General features: G+C 46.7%; 1 protein-coding gene across 1 annotated transcript in view; it reads right to left on the bottom strand.

The window, feature by feature from the left end:
* LOC138296310 (long-chain-fatty-acid--CoA ligase ACSBG2-like) overlaps nucleotides 1-24,488 on the bottom strand; it is a 424,825-nt gene that overhangs the window by 178,651 nt on the left and 221,686 nt on the right. Inside the window, exons 7-8 of the mRNA XM_069235332.1 lie at nucleotides 18,544-18,708; nucleotides 7,737-7,918 (exon numbers count right to left, since the gene is read on the bottom strand). Of these exons, the coding sequence (XP_069091433.1) occupies nucleotides 7,737-7,918; nucleotides 18,544-18,708 (347 nt within the window). The remainder of the gene's footprint in view (nucleotides 1-7,736; nucleotides 7,919-18,543; nucleotides 18,709-24,488) is intronic.

Below are 24,488 nucleotides of genomic sequence, written 5' to 3'. Positions count from 1 at the left end.
TTCAAGATGGTCTTCTACGCCATGCTCCACTTGGAACACCAACACCGATAAAGACGATGACTGTGAGTACAGCCGCATAGCACACAAGGGAGGGAGGGAGGAAAAGAAGAGTGACACACACACACGCACAACATACACCAGACACACACACACCATACACACAACCAGCTGCAGAGCAAAACCGGTCTCACAGGACACACGTCAAAATAAGGCAAGGACTACAGTTATCCAGAACTGATAGTGTAATTTGATGCAAACAGCCACCATATTGTCAATGTGACAAAATATACATGAATCGCAGTTTAGAAAAGGCCAATGGCCAGTCCAAAGTACATAGGCCCGCATGGCCACAGGGCACATTGCAATGCCCAACTTGTTCCCTGACGTAATCTGCACTACACTGTGCTGTGCCATTATGTTGGGAATGGCCAGGCACCTCAGGGGGAAGGGGGATGGGAGGCATCTCAGATGAAGTGGGGAACTTGCCCACTGTTTCTGGAAGGGGCTCCTTGACCATTTCACTTTGCTGGGGAGTGCAAGGTCACAGTCTCTGAGTTGGGGTACTTGCCTACTGGTTCTGGAGGGGGGTCCTTGAACCATTTCACTTTGCTGGGGAGTGCAAGATCACAGTCTCTGAGGTGGGGTACTTGTCCACTGGTTCTGGAGGAGGCTCCTTGTACAACAGTCCCCGGGGGTGGCCTACATGCCCTCTGCTGGAGGTGAGGGCTGCTGTGTACAGACTTGAAGGTGAGGGCTGCTGTGTCCCAGCTGGAGGTGAGGACTGCTGTGTCCCAACTTGAGGTGAGGGCTCCTTGCCCAGTGTGTGGCATCATTCCCTCTCTTGGGATCATTCCCTCTCTTGGGTGGTGGAGTGGAATCCTTCCCTCTCTTGGGTGGTGGAGTGGGATCCTTCCCTCTCTTGGGTGGTGGAGTGGAATCATTCTCTCTCTTGGGTGGTGGAGGGGATCCTTCCCTCTCTTGGGTGGGGTAGTGGGATCCTTTACTTTCTTGCCTCCACGACTAGGAGGTGGCTCCACTGTCCCCGTGGACTGTTTGGCAGAGGTGCTGGGCTGGGTCGTGGTGACCCTGCTCTTAGGGGCAAGACAGGGGTGGAGGGGGAGGGAAGAGGTAAAGTTGGGTAAGGAAAAGCTTCTTAGGGACGGTGGGGCGGAATGAGGGAGGAGGGATGGGAGGGGAGGTTGAGGGAGTGGTTGTTGGAGGTGTATGTCTGCTGGACATGGGTGCAGGTGCATGGGCAGTGTGCTGATGTGAGGTGGATGTCTGTTGGGTGTTTGTGTGCGTGCATTTGTGTTGCTTAGGTGGTGGGGGGCAGACAGGGTGGGTGAGGACACAGGGGATGCGTGGATGGATGTTGTGGAGGTGTCTGCAAGTGAGGTGTGTGTGCTGCTTGGTGTGGTGATGGTGGTGGTGGCTGTTGATGCAATGCATGCAGGTGTGAGTGTGGATGTGACAGTGAGGGAGGAGGAGGAGGAGCAGGAGGAGACAGTGGAGGCAGTGGATGTTGTTGTGTGTGCTACTGTCTATTGTTTGTGTGAGTGCTTGTGGCCTGAAGTGTGCTGCCTGTGTTTGTCAGTGGCACTCTTGTGTGATGGTGTCTGTGCATGCTTGTCTGTATGTGTGCATGGGATGGGTTGGAGTTGAGGAGATTGGGACAGGGAAGTGGTAGTTGGAAGGGGGACGGTAGGAACAGGGACAATGGCTGCCATCAGAAAGGAGGCCAGAGCCTGGAACGATCTCTGTTGGGCCGCAAATACACTGTGAATGCCCTCCAGGAATGCATTGCATTGCTGCATCTGGGATGCCAGCCCCTGGATGGCATTCACAATTGTTGATTGCCCTACAGAGATGGATCTCAGGAGGTCAATAGCCTCCTCACTGAGGGCAGCAGGGCTGGCTGAGGCAGAGCCTGAGGTGCCTTGGGCAAAGGAGATGCCCACCCTCCTGGGTGAGCAGGCATGGGCAAATCGGTGAGGGCTACTGGGAGGGTGGTGATGGTGTGGGGAGTTGCGGCTGTACCTGTAGCTGGGGTAGTCCCAGAGGTTTCCATCGGAGGAGGTATCAGAGTCAGTGTTTTCACCTCCTGTTTCTGCTGTGGTGCTCCCTTCGCCCTCCGTCCCACTGGTCCCCTCGGAGTCTGTGGACTCCTGGGTCCTGTGGGTTGCAGCTCCCTCTGCCGCCGGTGCCCCTGCTCCTCTGCCAGATGATGCTAATGCACACATGGACAGGATGACAGTAGAAAAAAGGGGAGAGAGAGAGAAGGGGAGCACTGGGTCAGTTGCATCACCAACACCACAGATGGCATACACATTACCGTCACACACAGGGATCAGGATTGAGCACCATGCATCGCACTGGCATTACATTGGCTAGGTACCACAGCAAGATGTGAGCCAGCCCCCGCCAACTGCACCCCTCCAGGGAGACACTAATCCCTGTCTGATATGGAATGCAACCTAGCTAGGTTACTAGATTTAGCAATACAACCAGTACCCTTGAGCTGGATCACGCTGCGATCTCTGACCTGGCATTAAGGGACACCCACTAACTGACACCCACCACCAGGTTTCCATGCCACCTACCAATCATAGTTGTAACGCACACTGTACTCACCCCCTTGTGGCTGCTGTGATGCCCTCAAGCGCCCATCCAGCTCTGGGTAGGCCACCGCCACTATGTGGGCCATCGGGGGGGGGGTCAGGTTCCAACGGGCACCCCTTCCTTGTTGGGAGGCCATCCACAGCCCTCGTCTCAGGTCCTCCCACCTCTTCCTACAGTGGGTGCTCCGCCTGCTGTAGACCCCCCCTGGTCTGCACATCCTTGGCAATGGCATGCCACAATCCCTTCTTCTGATGGGTGCTGACCTGAAGAGGAAATACAGACAGGAGGACACCATTACACATACAATCCAGCCTGTCACACATATGGCCCACAAATCCCCTTACATCCCCATTGGCACACACAATACCCAACGCCCAGCATTTACACTACCACCAGACATATACGACCCTGCCAAATGGCACGATGCTTGCACATACATTTCCATGCCCAAGGTCTACCCACCCGTTGGTCCGGAGGCTCATACAGCTGTCAATACTGGGGTATGACCCCATCCACCAAATGCTCCAACTCCTCCGAAGTGAAGGCAAGGGCCCTTTACCCGGTCACATGGGCCATGGCAGGATCCAGACACAGGTCACAGCAGCTCAAGCAGTGTAGGTGTTGTCCTCTGGAAAGTCAGGAATCAAGTGAGGTTATGGACGGAAAATGGCGGTCATGTATACACGGTCACCACCGCCAGTGATCCCCATTGCCCACTGTACTCCATAGAGCCCCATGTTATCCAATGAGGAAAAGCACAGCGGTGCAAGACCGCCTTCCGCCATGACACTCTACGCCGGTGGAGTTACCTCACTTCCACCTGTCCTTACATACAGGACAGGCAGTCGCCATTTTATGGTGGTGGACAATATTCATATAATCTAGAACTGCATAATTTCCATATTTTGCACATACATTGCCATTCCCAATGTCTCATCACGTTACTGCTCTATGTACACTGAGGTGGTGGTTCCATGGTTCAAATTGTGACAGCCTACTCACTCTTGTGTCCCTTAGATACCTACCACTGCGAAGGAACATGAGGAGGTGACAAGCCCCAGTGTACAGACCCCTTGTGGACTTGGCTACACTGGAGGAGAGGCACATAATACTCACCTATAGACTGAACAGGGCCACAATCACAGAGCTGTGTGTTCAATTGGAGCCTGATCTGATGTCAGCTGTCCATCATCCCACTGGGATTCCCCCTCTAGTGCAGGTTCTATCAGTGCTCCATTTCCTGGCAACTGGTTCATTCCAAGTGACAGTGGGCTTGGCAGCAGGAATGTCACAGCCAATGTTCTCAATTGTGCTGGCAAGGGTTTTGTCTGCCCTGGTGAAACACATGTGCAGCTACATTGCTTTCCCCAGGTGGAAGATTCCAAATGTGATGGCACAACTACAGAGGCACAGGGTGTGGAGCCTGACTCCCCTCCCAATGTATGTCAAGGAATGCCTTCTGGTGTTAACCCCATACTATTGTGTAAGGCTAATATTTGTCCCTCAATACTTGCAGGTGACTCTGGCTACCCAAACCTGTTGTGGCTCCTGACCCCTGTGAGGAATGCCAGGACAGGGGCTGGGAATAGTTATAATGATGTACATGGGCAAACCAAAAGAATTATTGAAAGGACCTCCGGCCTCCTGAAGGGCAGGTTCAGATGCCTCCGTCTTATGGGTGGATCCTCGTGCTGCTCACCCGAGAAGGTCTGCCAGATAGTAGTAGCATGCTGCATGTTGCACAACCTGGCCCTCAGACGACATGTGCATTATCTGCAGGAGGAGACTGGAAATGCCCCTGTGGCAGCAGTGGACCTTGAGGACAGTGAGGATGAGGCAGAGGATGAGGATGTGGACAACAGAACATCAGTTATACGTCAATACTTCCAATTACACATAGGTGAGACAGTGGAACTGACCATTCCTCTGATTATTGATGTTTTCTGTGTGGCTGTAGCAGGATGGCATTCACTCCATTTGCATCTCTACTTACTGTCCCCTATACCTTCTCATTTTGCAGATGTTGGTGATATGACAACTGTGTACTGATGTGATGACTATAGGCAGATACAGGTCATTAACTGTACGCTATCACTGTGTTCAGATCATTTGCACATGATGTGACTGTTTCCATTAATGCACATTTTCATCACATGAAACACTATCACTCGAGTTGTGTTTAAGGGTGTTTATTGTAGTGAAAATAATTGACAGAAAAGTGCAATGGAATGGGGTGATGGTTGAGGAATTCCAGGGTATTGTTCCAGTCTGTTTGTGGCACAGGTCCAGTGTCCAAGGGGCCATAGTAAGGGGAGCAAAGGCAACTCAAAGTGGACACGGTGGCAAGGTGGGACACAAGGGGGACATTCAGGAGGATCTCATTTCCTGGCGGTGGTCTTGGTCTTGGTAAGTGTCTCTGCCTTCTGTCTGGGTCGCAGGGAACATTTTCAGGGTGGATCACCTTGTGCAGGAGGAGGGGTGCTGATGACTTCCTCTCCACTAGCTGCAGTGGAGGTGGGGGGCTGGTCAATAGACTGGCCAGTGGTAGGGGCCCACTGGTGTGATGTCCATTCCCTCATGACGTTGGCCATATCTGCCAGCACTTCTGATATGGAGACCATGGCGGTGTTGAGGAGCTGCAAATCCTCCCTGATCTCCTGATCGTGTACCTCCTGCAGCTGCTTATTCTCCTGCATGTTGGTAAGTATTTGGCCCATCTTGTCCTGGGATTGTTGGTAAGCCCCCAGTACATTGGTGAGAGCCTCCTGGAGAGTCGGTTCCCTGGGCCTGTCCTCCCCCAGCACACAGCGGTCCTCCCAGTGTCCAGTTCCCCTGTGCCTGTGTGCCCTGAACAGTGTGCCCACTGCCACTGACCCCAGGTCCCTGATTGTCTTGGGGGTGAGGTGTGGACTGGGGTCCCTGTACAGGTGGACACACTGCTGATTGACGTGTCCTGGGAACAGAGGTGTGGGAACATTGGGTGTATGCTGTGGTGTTGGATACTGATGGGGGAGGCTCTGTGGTGGACCAGGGTGGCCGACTAGTTTGTGGTCCCTGATGGGCCAGGTAGTTCATCCAGATCCAGAAGTCCAGAGTCACTGTCATCACTGGGGGCATCTTCTGTTGGGGGACTAGTTAGTCGTGGCACCTCCTCGCCGCTGAGATTGGCTGGGGCACATGTGGGGATATAAGTAATGTATTAAACTTCATGTCTGTGACATATTGTACATCCTTTGCTTCCCCTCTTTTGTTGCTGTTGCCCTGCCACCTTTGTTTGTGTATGGTGATGTATTGTGTGATTGTACTTTCTCCATTATGGGCATGCTTTGGTGATGGGTGTCCATGCAGGGCTGGGAGAGCTGTCCATGCATTGGTATAGCATGCAGGGCTTGGCATTGGGGTTAGTCAGATGTGTAGGTGCAGTGTGTGGGATGGAGTGGAGTGATGGGAGTCAGGGTGAGGGGGTGAGATGGCATGCAGGTATGGGGGATGATAGGCAGCAAATATTTACTCACCAGTGCCTAGCACTCTGGCTACTCCAGTAAGTCCCTCAGGATGCAGGATTGACAAGACTTGCTCCTTTCATGCTGTGAGCTGTGGGGGAGGAGGTGGAAGTCCACCACCAGTCCTCTGGATGCCGAGCTGGTGCCTTGCTGCCACGGAACGTACCTTCCCCCATAGGTCATTCCACCTCTTCCTGATGTCATCCCTTGTTCTTGGATGCTGTCCCACGGCGTGCCTCCTATCCACGATCCTCCGCCATAGCTCCATCTTCCTGGCAAAGGATATTTGCTGTACCTGTGCTCCAAATAGCTGTGGCTGTACCCTCACTATTTCCTCAACCATGACCCAGAACTCTTCATCTGTGAAATGGGGGTGCCTTAGTGGGGACATGGGTGTTGTGTGGTGTGCGTTGTGCAGAGGGTGTTAACGGATGTGGTGGGGTGTGGGATGTGGGGTGCATGACAGTTGTATGGGTGTTTGCGGTCTGTGTGTAGTTGTCTCAGTGGTCTTCATGTAAGTCCTGTGGTGCTTATTGGCATTCGTAAAGGGTGGTGTGTGATGTGGGTGTGTGTTTTATAGTGCTATGGGTGGGTGTGGTGTGTGTATCAGTGTCAGGTGTGCGTTTTTTGTTTTGGCTAATGTTGTGTTGTTTTGTTTTTGAGTGGCCATTCTGAGCGCGCTGATGTGTAGCACCAATGGTTTACTGGCATTGAATGTCCACTGTGTTGATTCGTGGGTCATAATCTGGTGGGCGTTGTTTTGTTAGCGTAACGATATGGGTGTTCATACTGCCACTTTAGCACTGACCTTTGGGCTGGCAGATTTGTGTATGTGGCAGTATTTTGATGGTTTGGTTGTGTGTGTCATAATGTGGTGAACGGATATTCGTCACCACAGCTGTATGTTGGCGGCTGTGACCGTGGCAGTAAGCGGCATTTAACGCCAATGTCATAATGAGGGCCATCATTTTTTCCTGAAAATCACACAACTTTGTCACGTGCCAAAGATGGGATCTGAATTTAAACTTCAAGGTTCCAAGCTCAGAATACTTCTCTGGGAGCTGTTGAGTTCACAATCCTTTACACTTGTGAAATATTAAAATGCATAATGCTAGTAGTGTTCATGCATGCCAAAGGTTTTTCTTTTTACAGAGTGGAAGACGTAGATTGGAATTTAAGGGGGACAAAAGATTTCCTGCTAAAGAAGTTCTTAAAAAATTATGGGAGATTGCATTAGTCAGTCACAATTTGCATAAGTTGCCTCTTTGCTTATGCTGCCTTCAGTTCTACTTTGCCAAGAAGTCTCTTGCTTTGTTTACATATGAGCCAACCTCTCTTGTGGGTGTGAAAATAGAAGTTACACATATAAATGATTTATCTACCAATGTACCTAGAAGCTTTGTCCCATAATGAAATTAAAACAGTGTTAAGGAACGCTGATAAGCTTGCTTTGGTTTATCTGTCCCATTGAATTTTATCACCTGTGTTTATCTGACTTTTTAAGCTCCTCGGTATGTCTGGCTATTACAGCACCTTTCTATATTTTAATGAATCTCCTCAATGAATTTCTCATAACAGATAATTGAACACTCCTCTGTGCAACAGATGATTTACCCATTCATGTGGTTAAGGCTGGTCTGCAGGCCAAGACCTATAGCCGAAGAGCTGATGGACCTCTGCATGGAAGATGACTTGAATTCCATACCCTCCAGCATTCCGTGAATCTTCTCCCAAGTTCGTGGCACCCCAAGGAAGACGGTGGGTCGCACCTCCTTCAGGGTGTCAACCATGGAGCCCTGCAGTTGGAGAAAGCACAGAGTGAGCTGCCCGCAGAGTCCACTATTTGGCCCATTTTTTAAAAAAACATCTCCTTCATTGGTTAATGATTTGAATCTGCTGTAGATATAAATTTACCAAAGATGCTTTTATCCTGTTAGAAAGGAGTTGGTATTTGGTGGCCAGATATGTATAACACTAACAACACCAATTTAAACCAACACCAAAAGGAAAGTGGCTCCAAATCGCCTGCACTAAAAATAAATGTGCTAATGGTGATAGTACACAATTTATTCTTTACAAACCTGTATATAGTTTGTACCTGATACCAGAAAACCTAACAAGATTCAAGCGACACTGGTGCTTTTGAGCATCTCTTTTGGAGAGGCCTCAGATTGTTTGCATGTTGGATTGTGATGGCTATATCCATTATTGTTGAGACTTCAACAGACCTCTATTGTACAATAGTTTGATCTGTACAATTTTGCTTACAATTACTGTACATTTATTTAGCAGTACTTAATATTTTCACAGCTGTTAAGTTTAAAACATTGGATAAAGCAGCAATCTGCTAGTTTTTCAGAACCTCTTGTTTGTTAAACATTTCTATTGTCTTTTCAAATTCATCATGCACTTTAAAATATTAATCTAGAACCAGTAAATTGATATTGAGAAGCATAAAAAATTGATAGGTTATTTGACAATGAAATACAAAAATCTATTATGAAGTTCAAAATTCATCTTTAACTAGTTACTTGGAGGGGAAGTTCTTTAGTGGTAGACCTAGTCCATTTAAATGCGATAGAACAGTATAAGATATTTCCAGATTTGGGCAAAACTGATTTTGTTCAACAAATGTGCAAAATTCAGAGAATTAGAGTCTTTCCACCAGTTGCTTATTTGTTTGATGGCGATTGCTGTAGCAGGTCAAGTGAGTCAATTTTGGGAAATAGATAACAGCAGGACATCTTTGCCTGATAAATATAAACCCAGTGTTCTAATGCAGATTATTTCTTTGGAAATCTTAGCCCAGAAGGTGTTGATCTTGGGGCATTGAAGGAGCATGTGAAATAGGTGGTGGCCGAAGAAGTGAGACTGAAACATGTAAGGAGAGATAAGAAGTTAATGGATGACTTGGCTGCATGGGTGCAAATGTTACTGGAGTTGCACGAAGTGCCCGATGAGCTTCCAGGGACTGGGAAGCGAGTGAGGTGGAAATGACTGCCCCTTCTGCACATGTCCAAGAGCGAGAAACAGCCGGGGAGACGCTCTCTTTGGAGGCAGGCTTGTGCCGCGGAGACACTATGTGGATATGGAGAATATCAGGAGACCCTGGCTTAGGCTGTAGTTGACAGATGTGCTTGGTAGATAAAAGCCCTTCAACGACTGGCACATAACTGGAACTGTGACCCATTGTTATTGGCTATATAGTCATCCACCCAGATTGTAGATGACAAAAACCTACGATTAGCATTGGTGGGGGTTGTTGGGGAAGGTGGGTTATTGTTCATGAGGGGGGTGAAAGTTGCACCATTTGTGCATGAATTATAATGTAATGCTGCCACTATTTTCTTTACACAAATGGAAAACTTAATAAAAAGCCAATTAAAAGCAATGAACGTGTGAAGAAGGCTCTGATATTTGTGTACAGCAGCGAGGTGGAGAGAAGGGGTGTGGTTGGTGGATAGATGATGAAATGACGGCTACAAGAGGTTTTGTTCTTTCAGATTATTGCTGCTAGTGCTTTGGTAATGGACGCTGATATTTTTTTTCTTCAGAGACCTAAAGGTTATAAGAAGCGTGGAGTGGTTGAAAAGGTCTTAGGGATTAGTGTTCAAAGAGCAGGCTAATAGAAAGAATGCCACGATCTATTCGGGCATAAGAGAATGTTTGAAGATTGATGCTATGGACTATTGAACTATATGGAGCTATTTAACCAGCCTGTCTTGGATGCATTTTCTCATTTCCTCAGGTGAATATGTATAATATACAGATATGTAGTCCCTCTGGTCCCCGTTAGTGCGTCCCGTGCTGTGGTATGCCCCCTTGCGCTTTATAGCGCTCGTTGGATCTGGCAAGTGGGAGCAGGTGATGCACAAGATGGCCGCCTCCTGGGGCCACAAAGCAGTCTGGGAAATGCAGTCCCTCTGGTCCCGGTTAGTGCGTATTTTCTCATTTCTTTAGGCGAGTACAGATTCTCTTTGCTATTAGGGGACTATTGAGGTAGAAAACTCTTTCTTGTTGATGGTAGAGGGAAATAAAGTAGAGCAATAGGGTGCATGGTTGAGGCTTCAAGCTTGCGCCTAAGCGGGTGGAGGTAGGTAGTTGGGTCTTTAGGACAGAATAATGCTTGTTATGCTTGGGATCATCTTATATTGAAACCAGGAAAATTTACTAAGTTTTTCTGAAGTTAGAGTTTGCTAATGAAATTCTTGGCCATTTGCCTTTCCACAGAATTTGAAGAAGTACTTTATTCAGTTCTTCGAAGAAGGATACGGAAAGTAAGGTACAGGGGGAACATGTGGAGGCAATGGAGGAAAATCGTGATGTATTTTTTGTTTCAGTTACGTTGTGTTATCCAATATTTATAAAGTACTCGTTCACCTAAGGAGTATCATAGCGCTAACCTGAGAAAGTGATGAATACACTGGAACGTGAGGCCAACATTAAATATCCAGGTATTTAAAGCAATTCTGAATGTTTTCAATTCAGTGAAGGATTTTGAGGGAGGGATGAAATATGTGGTGGGAAGGAGTTTCTCTCAGTTGGGGCCAATACCGAGAACTTGCGACTTCTGTATCTTGATTTGCAGAATCTCAGCTAACCAGGAGATTAGATTTAGAAGAACAGTACTCCTGCTTCAGGACATATCCTACCCCTCGACTGGTCAAAAATTCTGTTGCCAACCCATGCCAATCCCTAGAGAATAACCAGCAAATTTTAAACTGAATACGCAGCTACACGGGCAACCAATGGAGCAGCGTCAGAAGAGGTATGATGTTGGTCAACTAGTATTCCTAAGCCTTTTGCTGCTGGTTTGGGACCCAGTAATTGTCCCATTTCACTGGACCATTAAACATTGGACCAAGACACGGCGCTGCCATCAAAGACCACTATTTCAGTTTTCTCTGAATTTAACTTTTTATAATTACTTCTCATCCAGCCACTGACAAAGCGCATCTTGTCTTGAAATAGGGACTGAGACACAGCTTAACCATCCAGACCTAGTAAGATCTGAGAGTCATCAGCATAATTAAAAATCCATCACCCTCTATTAATCTGTTCCTCTATCAGAGGTTGAATGTAAATATTGAACATACAACCCTTGTGGAACCCCACAATCAAATTGAACTTTCACTGCCCCTAAATGAGCTCAGTTATACTGCCCCAGGTCTGTTATTTTAAATAAAGCTATCCATTTATGTGCCATTTCAGAGACTCCAAGACACACTGAGGCCCATCACTGCTAATGGGAAGTATCTATCTACATCCAGCAAAGCCCAAACACAAAAGAACATTAGCTTCATTACTCCTAGAGCTGAGAGACCTCGAAGAGAGCCACACAGATTCACTAATGCTGCTAACAGGACACTTGCCAATCTAATGAGCACAGAGCTTGATGAAAGGTGGAATATTCCAGAGCTCAAGGCCTAATTCCAAAAAATAGATAAACATGGTAAATACATCAGCATGGTTTAGAACAACCGAGGACTACATCTCCTAAACGGTAGGTTGATGACAGACTTGCTGGCAGCGTACGCCCTTTGCCCACATGCAGTCCTTCTCATTATAATCATAACTGAATGAGGGTCCCTCTGCCTCCAACAGACACTACTCAATATGGGGGTGATTCTGACCGCGGCGGACGGCGGTCGCCGCCCGCCAAGCGGTTCCCGCCGAAAGACCGCTCCGCGGTCAAAAGACCGCGGCGGTCATTCTGGCTTTCCCACTGGGCTGGCGGGCGACTGCCGAAAGTCCGCCCGCCAGCCCAGCGGGAAACACCCTTCCCACGAGGAAGCCGGCTCAGAATGGAGCCGGCGGAGTGGGAAGGTGCGACGGGTGCAGTTGCACCCGTCGCAAATTTCAGTGTATGCAAAGCAGACACTGAAATTCTTTGTGGGGCCCTCTTACGGGGGCCCCTGCAGTGCCCATGCCATTGGCATGGGCACTGCAGGGGCCCCAGGGGCCCCACGACACCCCATACCGCCATCCTGTTCCTGGTGGGTGGGGCCCTCTTACGGGGGCCCCTGCAGTGCCCATGCCATTGGCATGGGCACTGCAGGGGCCCCCAGGAGCCCCACGACACCCCATACCGCCATCCTGTTCCTGGCGGGTGAACCGCCAGGAACAGGATGGCGGTATGGGCTGTCAGAATCCCCATGGCGGCGCAGCAAGAGTGCTTGTGAACAACTTGTTTTCTGGGGCACCTGTAGGATGGCTCCTTTTTGTAACATAGTACTTACCTCTTCCTCTACAATAGCCTCCTGTGAGGAGGATAAAGTCAGTTCTCTTCGGGAGAAGGACTGGAATGGTTCTTTCGAGAAATGTATGTTGAATCCTTGAATGGGTTGTAAAACCCATGGGTCTTGTGTACCTGTTTTCACAAACATGGAAAAAGAACCTGAGATGACCTCCCAGCTTTATCAGGAAAGAAGGACAATTTGTTGGTACTCACCCTGGTATCTTGACGAGGGTTGACCACATCCTTCCACGAAAAGGGGTGTCCTCTCTGAAAGAAGTTTCTGCCTTGGTATCCTCTCTAGACTCCCATTGGTTGTCTATAGTTTACAAAATGTGACCTTTGTGTGCCCTGGCTGGCAGCATGTCCCCTTCTGCCAGCCCGTCCAGAAACACATGGACTGAAGACTTTGTGCATGTAGGTTTGTGCCTTGTCTAGTGCTGTAAAGGTTGTGACATACTTATTTAGAGTTTTGATCATGTCCTCCCCAAATCGAAGACCTTTAGGATTCTCAGAGGGTTCATGCTCCACAAGATATCCAAGTTTAGGGCTAATTTTTAAGAGGACAACCCTGCATCTCTCTATGTTCAGCCTGGTGTTGGCGTTGCCCAGCAAACCATAGCCCTTTTGCTCCAATCGCTTAGTAGGTCGATATCCAAAGGTACTTCATTGGTACGAGCATCTTCTCACAAATCAATAATCCAGGCCAGAGGTCCTATCACATCCAGAAGACTATCCTGGCAGGTTTTGAGAGATCTCTCAAGACCTCTCCTTGGGTCTCTACCCAATTTAAATGTTAATAACTCTGGATCAAGGTTGGACGTAAGGCAGGTCTTATCGTGTATGACCGGGCGTGAACATTAAGGGTCAGATGTATCAAACATTTTTACATTCGCAAACGGTGTGAACGGCCGTTTGCTAATGCAAAATGCCTTTCAGTTTGTATGAAAGGCATTCGCTATGCAATTTTAAGGAATCGCTAAAATAGCGATTCCTTAAAATTGACCCCGCAAATTGTGATTCTCTAAATAAGAAATCACAAATAAGGAATCCTTATTTGCGATTTCTTAAGCACATATATCAAGCTTTTCCTTAATGCGAATTGGGCATTAAGGAATCGCAAACTACCACCAAATACAGTTTGGTGGTAACCATGTGCAACTTTTAAAAATGCATTAAAATTGGCATGTGTGCGCCTTACATGTCCTAAAATATTTTTTGGGGTGCAGCAGAGGCGGCCTTAGGCCCCCAGCACCCTGGGGTTTGCATTTCCGAAATTGCAAATTCCAGTTAGGAATTTGCAATTTGGGAAATGCAAAAAATGTGCAAATATGGGGCTACAGGCCCATAGGTGCGAATGGGGTCAGAAACATTTGCGACTCTGAAATAGCAATTTCTTAAAAATCGCTATTTGAGAATCACAAAATGGATTCTTGATACATCTGGTCCTTAGCTCTCTAGACTCCCATTGGTTGTCTATAGTTTACAAAATGTGACCTTTGTGTGCCCTGGCTGGCAGCATGTCCCCTTCTGCCAGCCCGTCCAGAAACACATGGACTGAAGACTTTGTGCATGTAGGTTTGTGCCTTGTCTAGTGCTGTAAAGGTTGTGACATACTTATTTAGAGTTTTGATCATGTCCTCCCCAAATCGAAGACCTTTAGGATTCTCAGAGGGTTCATGCTCCACAAGATATCCAAGTTTAGGGCTAATTTTTAAGAGGACAACCCTGCATCTCTCTATGTTCAGCCTGGTGTTGGCGTTGCCCAGCAAACCATAGCCCTTTTGCTCCAATCGCTTAGTAGGTCGATATCCAAAGGTACTTCATTGGTACGAGCATCTTCTCACAAATCAATAATCCAGGCCAGAGGTCCTATCACATCCAGAAGACTATCCTGGCAGGTTTTGAGAGATCTCTCAAGACCTCTCCTTGGGTCTCTACCCAATTTAAATGTTAATAACTCTGGATCAAGGTTGGACGTAAGGCAGGTCTTATCGTGTATGACCGGGCGTGAACATTAAGGGTCAGATGTATCAAACATTTTTACATTCGCAAACGGTGTGAACGGCCGTTTGCTAATGCAAAATGCCTTTCAGTTTGTATGAAAGGCATTCGCTATGCAATTTTAAGGAATCGCTAAAATAGCGATTCCTTAAAATTGACCCCGCAAATTGTGATTCTCTAAATAAGAAATCACAAATAAGGAATCCTTATTTGCGATTTCTTAAGCACATATATCAAGCTTTTCCTTAATGCGAATTGGGCATTAAGGAATCGCAAACTACCACCAAATACAGTTTGGTGGTAACCATGTGCAACTTTTAAAAATGCATTAAAATTGGCATGTGTGCGCCTTACATGTCCTAAAATATTTTTTGGGGTGCAGCAGAGGCGGCCTTAGGCCCCCAGCACCCTGGGGTTTGCATTTCCGAAATTGCAAATTCCAGTTAGGAATTTGCAATTTGGGAAATGCAAAAAATGTGCAAATATGGGGCTACAGGCCCATAGGTGCGAATGGGGTCAGAAACATTTGCGACTCTGAAATAGCAATTTCTTAAAAATCGCTATTTGAGAATCACAAAATGGATTCTTGATACATCTGGTCCTTAGCTCTTAGAATGTTCCTAACTTTCCTCTCAAGAGGATTATGAATCCATCTCTTGATGAATTTTGCCATGTTTTCCTGTGGATACCATTCTGCTCTCAGTGGGTGCTTGACATTTTCAGGAGAGAACATTTCTGCATCCAGTGGATCTCTAATAACGTCCGTTGATCAAATTCATCATAGTTCAAATCTAAAACATAGGCCCTCATTCTGACCTTGGCGGGCGGCGGAGGCCGCCCGCCAAAGTCCCGCCGTCAGGTTACCGTTCCGCGGTCGAAAGACCGCGGCGGTAATTCTGACTTTCCCGCTGGGCTGGCGGGCGGTCGCCTTCAGACCGCCAGCCAGCCCAGCGGGAAAGAGGCTTCCACGATGAAGCCGGCTCGGAATCGAGCCGGCGGAGTGGAAGCTGTGCGACGGGTGCAGTTGCACCCGTCGCGTATTTCACTGTCTGCGCAGCAGACAGTGAAATACATGTAGGGGCCCTCTTACGGGGGCCCCTGCAATGCCCATGCCAGTGGCATGGGCACTGCAGGGGCCCCCAGGGGCCCCGCGACCCCCCCTACCGCCATCCGGATCTCGGCGGTCCGACCGCCGGGATCTGGATGGCGGTAGGGGGGGTCGGAATCCCCGCGGCGGTGCAGCAAGCTGCGCCGCCGCGGAGGATTCAATGGGGCCGCGGTACACTGGCGGGACCCCGCCAGTGGTGCCGGTCCGACCGCGGCTTTACCGCCGCGGTCTGAATCCCCATTGGAGCACCGCCGGCCTGTCGGCGGTGCTCCCGCGGTCCTCCGCCCTGGCGGTCAAAGACCGCCAGGGTCAGAATGAGGGCCATATTCATCTAAGGGGTTCTCATTAAAAGGTTCAATTTCATTTGCCTCATTGGGGACACCAGAGTCCACTGTGCCGCAAGAGTCACTGTTCAATTTTGCATTATGTAGGGCGCCCAATCTCCTTGAGATGCTTGGACCTCCCATTCTCCTTGAGGTGCTTAAGACCTCCATTCTATGCCAGGTGTTTAGATCTCCTATTTTTTATGGGCCATAGCCTCTTTCATTGTTATCGAGATGCTTAGGTTTTTTTTGCGCTTAACCCCTCGTTACTTTGAGCCATCCTCTCCAAGGTAATAGGAGGAGAATCCCCTCCATTATCATCTGAGTCACTCCCAAATATGACCTGGTCTAGTGTCTCTTTGACACAGGAGTGCATTTCATGTTGAATAAGTTTGGCTAGTGAAACAGATTAGTAACAAAAAAGCTTTCAGGAAGATAAAGCAGAATTCAGCAAAGTTAGTAATCAATGTATATTGTAAAATTAAAGTAGGAGCTGCAAAAAGATGTGCCCGTTTTGCTTAGGAAGTTATTCGGAAGGTTGATATAGTTGCCAAACCAAGTGGAGAGTAAAATTGTCAACTGTCAAGTCGACGCATCAAAATTCCATACGATTGCATGTTTTTATAACAAATGGATGGTTGGGGTCCCCGAGGAAAATGGAGGTTAGAGTCTTGCATTCGGACAAGAGACCCTCGCCCAACGCGCTCCTCTAACCTCCAAAGGCAAACACAATGTAAGCAAGACTTGGGCCACCTCTGTTAGATTGGGGCCCGCTCGCTGAATAAAAATAGTTCTGTGGAAAGCCCTGATTCTGAAACACTGGGCCCAGAGGTGAACTGTTGGTGCCAGCGGTTGAAAAGGAGTAGAGATGCAACCTCAGAGAAGCAGCCCTGGAGAGCGCAGGCAACTGATTGGAAGAGGATCAGTTATACCGCTCTTGTAGAGAAACCTGACAAGGAAAAGGTTCCGTAAATTGGAACTCCACCCAAACCACTTAGAAGGCTCGAAACAGCATGTAGGTAGCTACAGCAGGTAATGACAAAGAGAAAGATACTTATCTGCTGGGAGCAGCATTTAAAAGCAGCAGAATACTGTCTCCATGGAGTTGATATGTGTACTGAGTGTTCTGTTCTGGAATGTTTTATTTATGATATTGTCTTATTTAAAGTGCTGTGTGGAGTGGCATTAAAGGAACATATGCATAATGGTAGCCTCCTGTCTTGTAATGAAATTTAGTAAGAAGTTGAGTGGTTTACCATGCCAGGGTATATAGCTGGCATGATTGTGGGCAGACAAGGATCGCGAGGGGAGCCTGTTTTGAGTTTGGTCAGCAGGTGTATCAAAGATCATTGATTTAAAAGGGTAAAAGTGTCTAACTTTGTTGCTTTTCTCCTTCTCCCCTGATTTCTCAGTCCCACCCTTAGGGCTATCTGCTATAGCCTCTTCGATTGACCTTATCTTTTCACTGAAGTACCTGTTGAGATCATTGCAGAGTTCTTGAGAAACGGCTAGAGATTCAGACTCAGGTCTAGAAATTTTTCTTTCTTATGGCTGTAGCTCTGGGTAAATCTTGTAAGAAGGAAATTTGCTGAAGACACCAAGTGATTATTTTTGGCTTCTTAGCAGGTTCTAATATCATAGATGCTTGAGTGTATTCTAGAAGGTTCTTCTACATCAAACTTGGCTGTGGGTGGTTAGAAAATCAGCTATCCGTAGGATTATCCCAGATGTCTGTATATAGCTAAATCTGACCTAATGATTAGCTGAGGATCGCTGGAACACTGTTTTAGATTGGAAATGATGTTGCACGTTAACGAAGTAGCTTACAAAGAACTGTAATTTACATTTAATTTATTTTGAAAATGTACAACAGATGTATTAAACCTCCATTAGAATAGTAACATATGGTCTATGAGACAGTACAAATTGCATTCAATGTGGGACACCTGATGCCAACTTCTTCCACCTGCCCTGGCAGCGTGGGCCAATACAACTGTTTTGGGTCAGTGGTAGCAGACTTGGCAACTATGATTATGGAACAATTACCTTGCACACCACAACTATGTCTACTCAGAGTGGTTTAACAACTCTCGCCCGTACACCGCAAGTTTGTGGCGATTGCGCTGTTGTTGGCCAAAAGGAGGGTAGCCATGTACGGGGGAAAAGGTCAGTGCCAAAACCTGCTCAAAGGCTGTTAGATATGTCGTAAGACACAATTGGAAATTTATGTTGAGGAACCACCGCAGATATCACGACCTAAATACATTTGGAGCCCACTAACGGCTTACCTGTTGTTACTCCCAAGTACTTCATTGTCTAGCTAGGATGCTGGCTCTGCTGATGATCAGAATGTGTTAGTTCATAAGTATACCTGCTGATTCTCAAATGGGTTGTGGTAATTACCTCTGGGGATTGATCGTTTACTGTCTATCTCTGTTTTACGTTGCAAATAATCACAATAAAAAGAAATCTGACCTAATGGTTGATGGAGTCTGTGATGTCCATAATGTTTCAATGAGCGTGGACCTCCAGATTGTGTGGTTCAAGCATACACTGTGTAGGTAGAATGTGGCAGTTTTGGGTTTGCATTCTATTTTAATGGTGTTTGAGGGTGTGAACAACCAAAATGTAGCCATCAAGTTCTCGGGTCTCGCTGTCAAGGAGACATGTTAATGAGCAAAGGCAGGAGATTGAACAAGCATACAGTACATAACACACCTCTGTTCACTGCATGCATACTTGGGAAGTTACCTTTAATGCATCCTTATCTGCAAAGTAAGTGGTCCCTCCAAGACATATTGATAGCCAGATGTCAAAGAACTGTGCAGCCACATGGCTCAGTGGCAGGTAACTGACAACACACTGCTTTTCTTGGAGGCTGGAATGTTTGCAGTACCTTTTAATCAACCATGTGATCTAAACACCAACAAAGAAAAGGAGAGACAGAATTTGAGTAACTGAATATTTCATGGGAACAACATTTTAGGAGTGTGAACAGGATATTTCACCTTGTAGGTAACACCCACCTGGAGTAACAAAAGATGGCTATGCACTCTGAAAGCAACCTCTTAACTATTTCTGGAGTGGTGAGAGATTGCATCTACACCCCACACTCTTACACATCCTACTCTATCTTTCTCTTATTCTTCTATCTCCCTTGCCATTCTGGCACCCCTACATGGAAAGCAAACCAGTGATGCAGGGATAAACAACTCAAAGAAAGAAAAAGCAAGGTCCAGTTCTTGTTATGGCCCATGCAGGGCTCCACACTTTTGACTTCTGTGGCCCTTTTCACAGTAGCAGCTGACTGGATTCAGAATCCAATTGTGATTCCTCAAATTCCCATCCACAATCTCAGCCCATTCTCATGGCACTCATCACATTGTTGTGTTTAGACAATGCAGGGCAGTCTCTCACAAGGTCTGATATATTTACTATCATCCAATTGCCTTCTACCACAGGCATTGGTGATAGATAAACACAAACCGTATATCTGCTTTGACCTCTCTTATTGTGATGTTATAATCCATTCGCATTTCAATCAAGCTAGACACACCTGGTAGCTAGACGCACACCCATCCAAACCCTTAAACGGTATGTTACAGAATTAGGGATCTGCAGCTCTCTGACATACTCCATTATTTCTTCCTATGCCTGACTGTCAGGACCTGCTGCCTTGATGCACTCCATGGTGGCACAATTAGGCTTTTATTTGTTACTTGATACAAAGAGGATGTCTTGTGAACAGTCACATTCCTTTCTTGTTTTTTTGCCAAGAGAGGACCTTCCTCACCTCTGTTTACCATTTTGTACATCCTAGGCCACAAATTGCCATCACACACACTACACCCTGCATTTAACCCTTCACTGATCCTCTTTAAGAAGCTTTATCAGTTTTATCCTGGCATCTACTGAAAACACCAACCTGTCACCCCTGTAGCGACCACTCACCACACAATGCATGCTAACCACTGGCGAAAACATGACCTCCTACTCTCTGTTTAGCCTATCTTGGCCAGTCATTTGACAATACGTTCCTTCCTCTGCTCTGCCTTACTCACAATAGTTTGATGACCTTGAGTTTGGCAAACAGGTGCTCCATCACAAACATGAATTTAAAACTGTCTTCTTCAGTGCAAATTTGCATTGCGAGGCTACAATGTATTCAAAATTCTGAGGAACATAAGAAGAAATAGTAATTTTTAGTAGTTCCTAACAAAGGGCCTGATTTAGAGTTTGGCTCACTGGAACTCTGTCAAATGCATACCATCCACAATAATACAAGTGCATTATATCATAATTACCTATGGCATTTTCCTCATATTTGTGTGAGAGAAATTTCCACGATCTGTGTGGATCAAAAAATGTCCTACCACCCAGCATTCTCATACTTGTCCCAATAAAAACAGTACACAACTTGTGTCTGTGAGCCTAATGCTGTGACAGGAAAGACCTCAAAACTCAACATCGACAAATGAAAATTTTTCACTCCAAACCAACCATTTGTTTGTAATATGGGTAGCTGGGGATTTTGGGTCTAAGCTCAGGCACCACCCAGGGAAACATACTAAAGCAAAACATTTCTGACAACTCAACACCACATAGAGTCCAGGATGGTCTTCCCTGAATTGATCCCCTGGTCTTTTCTTACCCACAATGCTCTTCAAACGGGAAAAACGCACCTTTTCCTTGAGGAAGAGGATGTGGGGTAATTGCCTTAGCTTCTGTTTTCAGAGCTGGTGGAACCAGGTTTGAGTCTTGGCGTCGGCTCAACATTCTGTGATTCTGGACAAATCACTAAATCTCCCCTTGCCTACAATTCAGCGCCTTGAGACCCTCATGGGTGATTTGCCCCCCTTAAAAAATCCTGGATTTAACATTTCTTTAAAAGAAACTTCTCAAATCTGTGGGGATCCACACATTACCCACCACCCAGCATTCCCACACTTGTCCCAGTACCCTACTTGTGTGGATGTGTCTAGCATCTGCAACAGGAAAGACCCCATAACTCAACAAGGATGGATCTAATTTTTCTACTCAAAACCAATCTTTTTTTTGCAATGTGGTAAGCTGTGGATATTGGGCCTGGGCTCAGCCGCCAACCAAACCTACCAAATACAGACATTTCTGAAAACTAGACACTCCACCGACTCTAGAGTAGTTTGGCTTGTGTTCATCCCTTTATGTAATTTTGTATCCACAAACTTCAATTTTGTCAAAATAAACACATTTTCCTCACATTGTGAGAGAAAATTCCAAAATCTATGGGGATACACAAATTTCCTACCATACAGTATACACACTTGTCTCAATAAAAAAGGTGGGCCTAGAGCCCGTGACAGGAAAAGGCCCCAAAGCGCGGCATGGGCAGACCAAATATTTCCATTAAAAACCAACCCCCTTTTTTAAAAAATATGTGTAGCAGGGGATTTTGGGCCTGGGATTAGCCACCACTCAGGAAAATCTACTACACCTAGACATTTCTGACAACTAGATACCCCAGGGAGTCCTGGGTAGTCTGGCTTTTGTGGATCCCCCTAACATTTCTTACCCACAATGGCCTTCAAACCTCAAACTTTGGTAAAAACCACATTTCCTCATATTTCTGTGAGCAAACGTTCCAGAATCTGTGGCGATTAACAAATTTCCTGCCACCCACATTGCCACACTTGTGTCCTGATAAAAATGGTACAACACTTGTGTGGGTGGGCCTAGCGCCCACGAAAGGAAACTCCCCAAAATCAAACATGGAGAGAACACATTTTTGTGCTCAAACCCAACTCTTTTTGCAGTGTGAGTGTCTGTGGATTGTTTGCCTGGGCTCGGCCACCACTACAGGTAACCTACTAAACCCATACATTTCTACAAACCAGACATCCAGGGGTATCAAGGGTGGTGTGTCTTGCTTGGATCTAATTACGGTTTCTTACCAACCACTACCTTCAAACCTCAAACAGAAACACTTACCAATCCCAGACATTGCTGAAAACTAGAAAACCAGAGGAGCCCAGGGTGGTCTGACCTGTGTGGATCCCCCTAGCGTTTCTTTCCTACAAAACCTTTCAATTGTTAAAATTTGTCCCTTTAGCAAAAACACACATTTTCCTCTCATTTCTGTGAATGAAAGTTCTGAATCTGCGGGGATCTTCAAATTTCCTGCTACCCAGCTTTCCCACGCTTGCCCCAATAAAAGCAGTACTCCACCTGTGAATTGTGGGCCTAGCGCCCCAGTAGAAAAGACAGATCAAATGATTACTCTTAAAACTGCCTTTTTTAATTATTTTTTTTACAATGTGAATAACTGTGGATTTTGGACCTGTGCTCGGCCACCATTACGAGAAACCTACCAAACCCAGACCTTACTCCAACAGACCTTTCTCCAAACTAGAGACCTAGGGGTAACCAAGCTGGTGTGCCTTGCTTGGATCTCATGATGTTTACTTACCCATGATGACTGTCAAACCTCAGACTTTGCTGAGACATGTATTGTCCTCACATTTCTATGAGGCAAAGTTCAAGATTCTGCAGAGATCCACATTTCGTTTCAGCCAGCATTCTCACACTTCTTCTGATAACGGTGCCTCACGTGTGTGCGTGGCTCCAACCCAATATGGCGAGACAACATTTGTGTGCTCAAAATCTACAGTTTTTTGGGAATGTGGGGAGCTGTGGATCTTGGGTCTGGATTCTGCCACCACCCAGAAAAACCTAATAAACCTAGAGACTGCCAACAACTAAACAACTAGACAAGTCCAGGGTGGTCTGGCCTATGTGGAGCCCCCTATCGTTTCGTACCTTCAATGCACTTCAAACCTCAAACATTAACAAAAAGCACACATTTTTCTCAGATTTCTGGGGAAGAAAGTTCTGGAGCCCGAAGCGATCCACAAAATTCCTACAACCCACTTCCCACACTTCTCACAATAAATATCGTAGACCACTTGTGTGAGTGAAAGCAGCATCAGCAACAGTAACGGCTCCAAAACACAACATGGACAGATCCATTTTTTCCCAGTCAAAACAAAGCCTTTTTTTGCAAAGTGGGTAGCTGTGGATTTTGAGCCTGTGGTCTACTGCCAACCGGGCAAATCTCCAAAATGCAGACATTTCTGAAAATCAGACACCCAGGAATGTCCATGTTGGTGTGCTTTGAGGGGATCCCATGATCTGTTCTTATCGACACTGCCCTTCAAACCTCAAACTTTGGCAAAAGCATGCATTTTCTTCACTTTTCTGGAGGAAACATTAGAGGAAATTGGAAAATCAGAACGTAGGAAGAAGGTTCTTCTTGTGGGAAAAATAGAAAAAAATCTAGGATTGAGGACAGTTTAAAAGATAATTGTGCTCCCAAATATCAGTATTTTGACATTAAACTTTATGAATTCAACCTCAGAGGCTTACATGAAAATAAAACATAATTCATCCTCAACTCCCATGACCTTCCTAGTTGTTACACCCAGAATAAGAAGTACCAACACCAAAAGACAACCTGTGGACACTGCACTCCAGCCCCCATCGATCAAGAATCTCTCATGGATGAGATACTGCCAGCCACTTAAATTTGGAGTGAGTACATTAGTATAGCTGGATAAGTGCTGGACTGACCATATAAGACACAGGGAAAACTCAGGTGAGTTGGGGGAGCAGAGGCATAGCTGGATGTGCTGAAGGCAGCCCTACTGGGTATGGCACACGGATTTATCATATACACTTATTGAGACTGCTGCTGTCGGTAAATAATGCCCCTGTGTACTGTCCTAGGCCTGGAATATCTGAAGTACATGTGATGCTTTACAAAATATCATGTACAACCTGATGTATTTTAACCAAAGCATTTAGGAGATTGTGGGGGTCATTCTGACCCTGGCGGTCGGTGATAAAGCGGCAGCCAACCCGCAAACAGGCCGGAGGTCAAAAAAATGGTATTCTAGCTCTAACACAGGCCGCCACATTAACACTCCGACCGCCACGGCGGGACCGACAAACAGCACGGCGGTCACCGCCAACAGGCAGGCGGCAGACAATGTACCGCCCACCCTATCACAACTCACCAATCCGCCACCTTTTCCGGGGCGGGAGCCCCGCAGATAAAAACACGGCGGAAACAGACTACGAACGGGAAAACGCTCACCTATACACACTCCACGAGGAAGGAGGACACCATGGAGCCCGAATAACACATCCTACCAGCTCTTGTCTACCTGCTCATCTACCAGGAGTACGAACGCCGGCGCAGACGACAACGGTGAGTACTGCACCTACGACACAGGGGAGGGGGGAGGAGAAAAGATTACGGGCACACACATGCGCCATACACCCACCCCCCCCACCACAAATACCTACACCCCAATGCCGAGCAACAAGTCAGAGTGACACCACACAAACCCCCCGGAATAATGCAAAGACACAATTTAAATGTTCGAAAAAATATATGTATAAATAGCTCCATAGAAGGAATGGCAAATATGCCATATAAAAGATACAAAAATAAGGAATGAAGATAGTCAACAAGATATCCATAGGCAAAAAGTCCTGCACATTCCGTCAAAGTTCCATAGTCCGTGGGCCAATGTGCACAAACACATGGGCAAAGCCCACACAGGAGACCAGATACCATTGGAGAGAACACTGCAGGGGCATCAGATGAGAAAACTACAGGCACCTCAGGGGGAAGGGAAGGGGGGGCACCTCAGCCA

The sequence above is a fragment of the Pleurodeles waltl genome, chromosome 1_2 (assembly GCF_031143425.1).
Source record: "Pleurodeles waltl isolate 20211129_DDA chromosome 1_2, aPleWal1.hap1.20221129, whole genome shotgun sequence".
Classification (NCBI taxonomy): domain Eukaryota; kingdom Metazoa; phylum Chordata; class Amphibia; order Caudata; family Salamandridae; genus Pleurodeles; species Pleurodeles waltl.
Note: the sequence above shows the minus strand (reverse complement) of the source record. Positions and strands in the feature narration are given on the sequence as shown.